The sequence below is a fragment of the Hylobates moloch genome, unplaced genomic scaffold, assembly GCF_009828535.3.
Source record: "Hylobates moloch isolate HMO894 unplaced genomic scaffold, HMol_V3 SCAFFOLD_10, whole genome shotgun sequence".
Classification (NCBI taxonomy): domain Eukaryota; kingdom Metazoa; phylum Chordata; class Mammalia; order Primates; family Hylobatidae; genus Hylobates; species Hylobates moloch.
The window spans coordinates 18,713,140-18,724,115 of record NW_026652285.1 but is presented as its reverse complement, the minus strand read 5'-3'; the positions used below and the strand labels follow the sequence as shown (position 1 = coordinate 18,724,115).

Sequence of the window (10,976 nt, the reverse complement as noted above, 5' to 3'; positions counted from 1 at the left end):
ACAATGTTGGTGATCTCAACTTTTCTGATTTCAAAGCACATTAAAAAACAACAGTAAGGAAAACAGTTTGTTTCTGACATAAAGACAGAAAATTTTTCCAATAAAACAGACGGTAGCACAGATGTAAACCTCTCACATATGAACAAATAGTTATTTACACACCCATATTCATTGCAGCATTATTCACAAAGGCCAATAGGTGAAAGCAACATAAGCTTTCCTCACAGAATAAATAAATAAATTTGTAATATAAAAGTAATGGAATATTATTCAGCTTTTAAAGGCAGAAAATCTTGTAACATCCACAATAAAGATAAATCTTGAGAACATGATGCTAAGTAAAATTAGTCACAATAAAACAGATAGTCTGATTCTACTTATATGTAATATCTAAAGTATTGAAACTCTTAGAAAGAGAAAATAGAATGATTTTTATCAGAGGCCAGGTGGTAAGAAAAATGGGTAGTTGTCATTTCATTTGTATTGAGTTTCAGTTTTGCAAGAGAAGAAAGTTTTACAAATATGTTGCATAACAATGTAAATACAATTAACATGACTGAACTGTATAAGAAAAAATATTAAAGATTCTAAATTTTATATTATGTATTTTTACCACAATCAAAATTTAAAATGACATCCAAGGGACAAGAGCGATGGCTCATGCCTGTAATCTCAGCACACTGGGAAACTGAGGCATGCAGATCACTTGGGGCCATGAGTTGAATTCCAGCCTGGCCAACATGGGGGAAACCCTAGCTCTATGAAAGAGACAAAAATTAGCCAGGCGTGGTGGTGCACACATTTAATGCCAGCTACTAAGGAGGCAGCAGCAGGAGAACTGCTTTAACCTGGGAGGTGGAGGTTTCAGTGATCCAAGATTGTGCCACTGCACTTTGGACGACAGGGTGAGATTCTGTAAGAAAAAAAAAAAGACACCTGAAAGAGATAGAGTTACAAAGTTTTTGAAAAATTACCTTCAAATCACATAAGTCTTTCTTTCACGCTAAGATAATACAAACAATAGATGTTGAAATTAAGACAATTTCCATGACTACTCACTTAGACCGAATCAATTATTTGCCATCAACCAAGAAGAAAATATAGAAGTCATAAACAAAACAGGGGCGATATTTATAAAAGCAAACAAACACTTAAATCATTATATTAACAAAAGATATAGGGATGGTTCCTATTTGACTTTTGCCCCACACTGTCTTAAGGTGTACAGAGTTGGATATTGTCATTCAAATTTATATTATATAAATTAAAACTAAAAACAATAAACTGATGTAAGGTGCCCTACCCTAAAACATGAAACACAGAAATACAAAACTGCAAAACAAAGTTAAAAGAAACAACCCCCAGAATTCTTATTTGAATAATGTAATTCAAAATCATAATAAATAAGTAGAAACTAAAAACACAATGAACTGATGTGAGACAGCCTACTCTAAAAAATACAGAAGCATAAAATTATAAAACATAATTAAGAGAAACTTTAATCTATAAAATCCTGAATAACATAGTTTCCTACTGAAAAAGAATCCTAGGTAACTACAATATTCAACTCTTCCTGTGAATCCATGAAATGTATAAATTTTGAATCATTTGGATACAGTTAAGTCAACAATATTTTAGAGAAAACACATAATTATCATAAAGAGCTGTGATGAAAAAGTTTTAAGCAATACGCATTTAAGTAATACTAGAGAAACTTTTAAATTATGCTACTGATGCATTGCTGCTTTTCTTACACAAAATGTAAGGCTGTAATCTAGACTTTAGGAGAAAAGTCTTACATTTCTAACCACAGTAACTATAAATATTGTAAACACAGTATAAAACACTGCTATATAAAATAAAAATTGGGCATAAGTTGTACTATTATTCAAATAAAAGTTGAGGAAACTGAAAGAAATTGCTAATAGTAACATTGTGACTACAGTCAATTAAACATACAAGTCAAATATTTTAATAAATTATTAATTATATAATTTATACGTAACATATACATTTCAACCTGCTATTTTAGAACTTCTGAAACTGAAATCACAGAGAAATGTGACATATGACAATTCAGAAAGTGAAAACACAGTCATAGTAATCTTCATATTAAAGAAGGCAGAATCATATTTACATGTTCAGAATATGATATTGTAGTTGTTCCAATGGATGTGGATTTTCTATAGAATTAATAAGTACTTTAAAAAATTTTCAATTTCAATGATATATATGTTTGATTTTTCTTTAACAAAGCATACATACATTGATAGGTAATAATATGAAAATCTTCTAAAGACATTACAAGAACATGAAAATGTAATTAAATACTCACTAATTTGTAATGATTTATGTAAAAGGAACATATTTAACTGAAAATTTCTTTTATGTAATACTCCAATGAGACCGAAAACATATTAACTAGTGGAGTAAGTCTTCAGATTGATAATCTGAACTATATTAGAGGAGAAATTCAGGCACTAAAATATTTGAAATGCTACAAAATATTTATATAAACTATTATTTAACAATTTCTGTTTGTAGAGTGCTATACAGTAATCAATATAAATGACATCTCAAGTCTTTCTATAGCTTTGACCACATTTACCTCCTAATTTTAATTATTAATATGTTGGAGCAGTGCATAAAATTAGATTCCGATCTTCCTTTTTAATGAGTAAAAATATGTCATTCTGGTTCTCCCTCTCCACAAAGCTGGAACTGGACTCTGATTCCGGTGCTCTCCCTCCCCAAACCTGGTATGGGGCTCTGATTCCAGGGCTCCGCCTCCTCAAAGCTGGAAATGGACTCTGATTCTGGTGCTCACCCTTCCCAAAGCTGGAACTGGACTCTGATTCCGGTGATCCCCCTCCTCAAAGCAGGACGTGGACTCTGATTCCAGTGCTCCTGCTTCCCAAAGCTGGAACTGGACTCTGAATCTCAAAGCTGGAACTGGACTCTGATTCCGGTGCTCCCGTCCAAAAAGCTGGAACCGGACTCTGATTCCAGTGCTCCCTCTCTCCAAAGCTAGACCTAGACTCTGATTTCGGTGCTCCCCATCCCCAAAGCTGGAACTGGAATCTGATTCCGGTGCTCACCCTCCTCAAAGCTGCAACTGGACTCTGATTCCGGTGCTCCCCCTCCCTAAAACCGAAAATGGACTCTGATTCAGGTGCTCTCCATCCCCAAAACTGGAATTGGACTCTGATTCCGGTGCTCCACCTCCGCAAGCTGGAACTGGACTCTGATTCCCAAAGCTGGAACTGGATTCTGATTGTGGTCCTCCCCCTCCCCATAGCAGGAACAGGAGTCTGGTTCCGCTGCAGCACATCCTCAAAGCTGGAACAGGACACTGATTCCTGTGATCCCCCTCCCAAAAGCTACAACTGGACTCTGATTCCGGTGCTCCCCCTCCTGAAACCTGGAATTAGACTCTGATTCCAAAAGCTAGAACTGGACTCTGATTCCTGTGTTCCCCCTTCCCAAAGCTGAAACTGGACTGTGATTCTGGCGCTCCCCCTCCCCAAATCTGGAACTGGACTATGATTCCGGTGCTGCCCCTCCCCAAAGCTGGAACTGGACTCTGATTCTGGTGCTCCCCTTTCCCAAAGCTGAAACTGGACTGTGATTCTGGTGTTCCCCCTCCCGAAATCTGGAACTGAACTATGATTCCCGTGCTCACCCCAAAAAGCTGAAATTGGACTCTGATTCCCAAAGCTGGAACCGGACTCTGATTCTGGTGCTCCCCCTCCCCAAAGCTGGAACTGGACTTTGATTCCGGTGCTCCCGCTCCCCAAAGCTGGAATTGGACTCTGATTCCTGTGGTCCCCCTCCCCAAAGCTAGAACTGGACTCTGATTCTAGTGCTCCCCCTCCCCAAAGCTGGAACTGGACTCCGATTCCGGTGCTCCCCCTCCCCAAAGCTAAAACTGGACTTTCATTCCCATGCTCCACCTACCCAAAGCTGGACCTGGACTCTGATTCCGGTGCTCCCCCTCCGGAAAGTTGGAACTGGACTATGATTCCGGTGCTCACCCCAAAAAGCTGAAATTGGACTCTGATTCCCAAAGCTGGAACCGGACTCTGATTCTGGTGCTCCTCCTCCCCAAAGCTGGAACTGGACTTTGATTCTGGTGCTCCCGCTCCCCAAAGCTGGAACTGGACTCTGATTCTGGTGTTCCCTCTCCCCAGAACTGGAACTGGACTCTGATTCTGGTGCTCTCCCTCCCCAAAGCTGGAAATGGACTCTGATTCTGTTGTTCCCCCTCCCCAAAGCTGAAACTGCAGTCAGATTCCGGTGGTCCCCCTCTCCAAAGCTGGAACTGGACTCTGATTCCGGTCCTCCTTCTCCCCAAGCTGGAACTGGACTCTGATTCCGATGCTTCCCCTCAACAAAGCTGGAACTGGACTGTGATTCCGGTGCTCCCTGTCCCCAAAGCTGGAATTGGACTCTGTTTCTCAAAGCTGGAACTGGACTCTGATTCTGGTGCTCCCCCTCTCCAAAGCTGGAGCTGGACTCTAATTCCGGTGTTCTCTCTCCCCAAAACTGGAACTGGACTCTGATTCCGGTGCTCACCCTCCTTAAAGCTAGAACTGGACTCTGATTCAAGTGCACCCCACCCCAAAGCTGGAACAGGACTCTGATTCCGATTCTCCCCCTCAACAAAGCTGGAAATAGACTGTGATTCCTGTGCTTCCCATCCCCAAAGCTGGAATTGGAGTCTGTTTCCCAAAGCTGGAAGTGGACTCTGATTCCGGTGCTCTCCCTCCCCAAAGCTGGAACTGGAGTCTGATTCCTGTGCTCCCCATCCCCAAAGCTGGAACCAGACTGATTCCGGTGCTCCCCCTCACCAAAACTAGAACTGGACTGTGATTCCGTTGTTCCCCCTCCTCAAAGCTGGAAGTGGAATCTGACACCGGTGCTACCCCTACCCAAACCTGGAACTGGACTCTGATTTCGGTGTGCCCCCTCCCCAAAGCTGGAACTGGACTCTGATTCTCAAATCTGGAACGGGACTCTGATTCTGGTGCTCCCCCTCTCCAAAGATGGAACTGGACTGTGATTCCCGTGCTCCCCCTCCCAAAGCTGGAACTGGATTGATTCTGGTGCACCCCCTTTTCAAGGCTTGAACTGGACTCTGAATCCTGGGCTCCTCCTCCCCAAAGCTGAAATTGGACTCTGATTCTGGTGCTCCCCCTCCCCAAAGCTGGAACTGGACTCTGATTCTTGTGCTCCCCCTCCCCAAAGCTGGAATTAGACTCTGATTCCCAAAGCTGGAAATGGACTCTCATTCCCGTGCTCCCCCTCCCCAAAATGAGAATCGGACTCTGTTTCCGGTGCTACCCCCCCAAAGCTGGAACTGGAGTCTGATTCCAGTGCTTTCCCTAACCATAGCTAGAACTAGACTCTCATTCTGGTGCTCTCCCTCCCCAAAGCTGCAACTGCACTCTCATTTTGGTGCTCCCCCTCCCCAAAGCTGGTACTGGACTCTGATTCTCAACGCTGAAACTGGACTCTGATTCTAGTGCCTCCCCTCACCAAAGCTGGTACTGGACTCTGATATCGGTGCTCACCCTCTTGAAAGCTGGAACTGGACTCCAATTATGGTGCTCCGCATCCCCAAAGCTGGAACTGGACTCTGATTCCAGTGCTCCCCCTCCAAAAAGGTGGAACTAGGCTCTGATTATGGTGCTGCCCCTCCCCAAATCTGAAACTGGAATCAGATTCCTGTTCTCCCCTTCCCCAATCCTGGAACTGGACACTGATCCGGTGCTCCCCCTCCACAAAGCCGCAACTGGACTCTGAATATGGTGCTCCCCCTCCCAAAAGCTTGAACTGGACTCTGATTCCGTTGCTCCCCCACCAAAGTTGGAACAAGACTCTGAATCCCAAAGCTGAAACTGGACTCTGATTCCAGTGCTCCCCATCCACAAAGCTGGATCTGGACACTGATTACGGTGCTCCCCCTCCCCAAAGCTGGAACTGGAATCCGATTCCAGTGAACTCCCTCCTCAAACCTGCAACTGGACTCTGATTCCGGTGCTCCCACTCTTCAAAGCAGGAACTGGAATCCGATTCCGGTGCTCCCCCTCCTCAAAGGTGGAACTGGACTCTGATTCCCAAATCTGAAACTGGACTCTGATTACAGTGCTACCCCTCCCCAAAGCTGGAACTGGACTCTGATTCTGGTGCTCCCCCCAAAGCTGGAAGTGGACTCTGATTCCCAAACCTGGAACTGGACTCTGATTCCGGTGCTACACCCCAAAGCTGGAACTGGACTCTGATTCCCAAAGCTGGAAGTGGACTCTGATTTCGGTGCTCCACCTCCCCAAAGCTGGAAATGAACTCTCATTCCAGTGCTCCCCCACCCCAAAGGGGCAACTGGTCTCTGATTCCGGTGCTCCCCTCCCCCAAAGCTGGAACTGGACTCTGATTCCGGAGCTTTCTCTACACAAAACTGGAACTGGACTCTGATACAGGTGCTCCCCCTCCCCAAAGCTGCAACTGGACCCCCATTCCGGTGCTCCACCTCCCCAAATCTGGATCTGGACTCTGATTCCGGTGCTTCCCCTCCTCAAAGCTGGAACTGGACTCTGATTCTGGTGCTCCCCCTCCTGAAAGCTGGAACTAGACACTGATTCTGGTGCTTCTTTCGAAAGCTGGAACTCAACTGTGATTCCGGTGCTCTCCCTTCCCAAAGCTGGAACTGGACTCTGATCCCAGTGCTCGCCCTCCCCAAAGTTGCAAGTGGACTCTGATTCTGGTGCTCCCCCTCCCCAAAGATGGAACTGGATTCTGGTTTCGGGGCTCCCCCTCGCCAAAGCTGGAAATGGACTCTGATTCTGGTGCTCCCCCTCCTCAAAGCTGGAACTGGACTCTGATCCCGGTTCTCCGCCTCCTCAAAGCTGGAACTGGACTCTGATTCTGGTGCTTCCCCTCCCCAAAGCTGGAACTGGACTCTGATTCCTGTGGTCTCCCTCGCCAAAGCTGGAAACGTACTCTGGTTCCCAAAGCTGGAACTGGACTCTGATTCTAGTGTTCCCCCTCCCCAAAACTGGTACTGGACTCTGATTCCGATCCTCCCCCTCCTCAAAGCTAGAACTGGACTCTGATTCTGGTGCTCCCCTCCCCAAACCTGTTACTGGACTCTGATTCCCTTGCTCCTCCTCCCCATAGCTGGAACTGGACTCTGATTCCGGTTCTCCCCCTCCCGAAAGCTGGAACTGGACTCTGATTGAGGTGCTCCCCCTCCCCAAAGCTGGAACTGGACTCTGATTCCGCTGCTCCCCCTCCCGAAAGCTGGAACTGGACTATGATTCCGGTGCTCTCCCTCCCCAAAGCTGGTACTGGACCCTGATTCCTGTGCTCCGCATCCCCCATGCTGGAATTGCACTCTGAATCCAAGTGGACTTGTGCTGGAGTCCAAGTAACATTCAAGGATTCCTCTCAGAGGACCCAAAAGCCTCCTGCGAAGTGCAAACAGCCTCAGCCCCGACAATGAGGCCACTAACCAAAACCTGGATTGAGGACAGCCTACCTGAGGTCTTTTTTGTTCCCTGAAATCCCTCGCAGCCATGGGATCCGTGGCAAGAGGTAGTTTCACCCAGCAACAGCTCAATGAAAGACCCTTTCCGCAATGAGAAAGGACATGCAAATGAAATGGAACAGAGCTTAGGTTACCAGGCAAAAGTCAGACGTGGCTTCCTGCTTCTCATCCTACAGGAATTATGCAGCCCTCTGATGGAAGTTGGAGAAGAAGAGTTTCCTTGCTGGAGAATAAAACTGGAATTTACTCTTCCAAAAGTATCACAGCTGCCCAGTCATTAATATGTGATAATATTTGCAGTGGATTCCCATGAGTGTCATCCTCTTTGAACTGGGAAACACTTACTGTGGAAGACTTTGAGCCAGACCCAGGAAACCCTAGGCCCTGGAGGAACAGGGAAGTCAGGAAAACAAGAGGACAGTGTGGAGGCCACATTCCACCCAGCATCAATTCATCCCATTCCCATGTGGCTCCGGGAAGGAAAGCCCAAATAGGGAGCTGGCCAGAATGGGCCCAGTTTGCAATCCAACTGTTGCCTGCAGGTTGGAGTCCCCCCACTCTGGCACTGGGCCATGCTGTGGATTGCTTGTGCAATGAAGGGAATGCAGGGATGGAGTTGGAAGCACCTGCTGTGTCATCTGTGTCGTCTGCACCTTTTTTGCAGGTTAAGGTGCAGGATCCCATCCACACCTCACCAGATTGTATCCTCACCCCATCTGACCTTATTGCTGCTCACACTCTCCATCGTAGTATAAAATCCCAAGTCGATGGAGAAGTGCCCACGTCACCTTGTGGAGCTCAACCAGGAACCGAATTTGAGGTGGATTCAGGGGGACCTGCGGACGGTACTGCTAGGATCTGGCCCTCGGTTGGCCACAGGACAATGAGGCCCTGGGAGGTGTTGGTTCTTGGGTGCAGTGTGCTCCTCTTCTTTAGGGAAGAGTGTCTCCTTTGCAGGAGGAGGTGATTTGGACCCCGTTGGGACTCAGCCTGCCTCCCAATTTACCACGGATTCAGGAACCACGGAAAAACAAAGAACACGGGGCCCCACAGCCCAAGCAGAGCCACACAGATGGGCGCACCGGAAGATGGCGTGACTCGAAAAAATAAATGCTGCAGTGTGTTAGCCACATTCCTTTCTGCTGACACCACTTACACGCTCACACAAACACATATACACACACACAGCCACACACACACACACATACATCCAACACTCGAAACACTCCCACAGAAACACACAGCCCAGCTGCTTCTGATGCTGTGTGGTTCTGCAGGAAGTCCTTCCTGGGAGACAGCAGCCCTGGGGAACCCAGGAGGGCTGTACCTAGAAATCACAGGGGGGCAAGTTTCATAAATACTCACCCCTGCACTGTCTAGGCAGGCCTGATGCATCCTGCAGATACTTTGGGATCATTAGGGATTTTGCAGTTTGTTTCTGGGGCTCTGCTTGACGTTTCTTCAGGCTGGCTCACCCCTGCCCTCTCCTAGGATCATGGGACTACCCCGTGGCTCTGCCAGATAAGACAGGTGAGAATCAAACGGGACTTCTCACCAGGCAACGGTCGCATTTACTGTGACGCGAGCCGTGGCTCACCACTCTAGCCTGTTGCCCTGAAAATGGTGCATGCACATTCGCGAGGCAAGTTCCGGTGGTGGACTCTCAGATCTGTCAGCCTACCTAAGCAGGGGAAAATGGTACAGGCAGAGCCATGCTCATCTCGGGAAAAGGTCTGCCTGCGACAACCACTACGGGACCCTAAAAGTCTCGATCATAGGGCCTCCTTGGGCCATCTCCATTGTCGGGTCCTGCTGGAGCAAGAGGCGTTTTGAGACTGTGACGTGGGCACTGGAAACTGCTCCTTTGACTCCATTTCCAAAAGAAGCAGTGTGCAGGAATCAGGTCCCATGGGGATGAAAATGATGTCTTGTGAGTTGTTGACCGAACTCTGGGTGAAGGAATCATACGTGAATCCCCAGAGGCAGGTGTGAGCAAAGGATGGCTAGGCCCTTGAGCTCACTGCTTCCCTTTATCTTGGGCCTCCCAGGGGCTCCTGCTTCTCAGCACGGCTCTCTGGGAAAAGCAGGAACCAGGATAAAGGCAAGTCCTAGGTAGAGCAGAGGTCTCACAGATAAACCTGCCATCCCACGGGGGCAGATGATGTTGAGAGAGTGTCTTACAGGACATCTGGGGTGATTGCAAGCCTCAAAAAGGTGTCCATGAGTGCCGTGGAGGAGCAATGTGGATCCCCCATGAAAACAAAGTAAACTCAAGGCTTGCCTGGGAGAAGGGGAGGGCCTATGCTGGAGTCCAAGCCCCTTTCAAGGATTCCTGCCAGAAGACCCAAGATTTTCCTGCAAAGTGCAAACAACCCCAGCCCCCATGATGAGACAACTACTTACAACCTGGAGTTCAGTCAGCCTCCCTGAAGTTCCTTTTGCTCCCTGAAATCCCTGGTAGCCAAAAGGGATGAGGCATGGCGAGAGGCAGTCCCATTCGTTGACAGAACAATGAAAGACCCCTTGCACAATGAAAAAGGACACACAGATGAAATGAAACAAAGCATAGATTACCAGGAGAAAGCCAGACATGGCTGCCTGCTTCCCATCCTACATGAATCATGCAGACCTCTGATAGAAGGGGGAGAACAAGAGTTTCCTTGTTGGTGAATATGATGTAAATGCTTCGTGACGTGTGGATTTATTTCACAGAGCTAAACCTTTGGTTTTGCTCAGAAGGTTGGATACACTCTTCATACAATCTATGAGGGGACATTTCTAAATCCACTGAAGCCTATATTGAAAAACTGAATATCTGGTGATAAAAACAACAAAGAAGCTATGTCTGAAAATGCTTTCTGATGTGTGATTTCATCTCACAGAGTTAAACTTTCCTTGTGATTCAGCAGGTAGGAAACACTCTTTTTCTAGAATCTATGGGGGAACATTTCAGAGCAAATTGAGGTCTACAGTGTAAAACCAATTCTCCTGTGATAAAAACTACAAACAAAGATTCAGAGAAATGCTTTGTGATGTCTGGATTTATATCACGAAGTTAAATCTTTGTTTTGATTCAGCAGTTTGAAAAGAATTTTTTTTGTAGAATCTATGAAGGGAAATTTCAAAGCCCATTGATGCCTACAGAGAAAAATGGAATATCACACAATAAAAACTTAATGCAAGCTGGCTGTCAAAAGGCTTTGTGATGTGTGGATTTATCTCACAGAGTTAAACTTTTGTTTTGATTCTGCAGGTTGGAAACACGTTTTTAGTAGAATCTAAGGGACATATCAAAGCACATTGAGGCCTAGAATGAAAAATCGAATATCCTGCGATAAAAACTACAAACAAATTATCAGTGAAAATGCTTTGTGATGTGTGAAATAATGTCACACAGTTAAATCTTTGTTTTAATTCAGCCATTTGGAAA

The 10,976-nt window shown here is 46.2% G+C and overlaps 1 protein-coding gene across 1 annotated transcript; it reads right to left on the bottom strand.

The window, feature by feature from the left end:
• Positions 1-787: 787 nt before the first annotated feature.
• Positions 788-9,051, bottom strand: LOC131384339 (putative uncharacterized protein CCDC28A-AS1). Its single transcript, XM_058444789.1, has 3 exons — positions 8,912-9,051; positions 7,538-7,627; positions 788-913 (listed from the first exon to the last, which is right to left on the bottom strand). The coding sequence occupies exons 1-3, from the start codon at positions 8,939-8,941 to the stop codon at positions 803-805; spliced, it is 231 nt and encodes a 76-aa protein (XP_058300772.1). The 5' UTR covers positions 8,942-9,051; the 3' UTR covers positions 788-802.
• Positions 9,052-10,976: the final 1,925 nt, after the last annotated feature.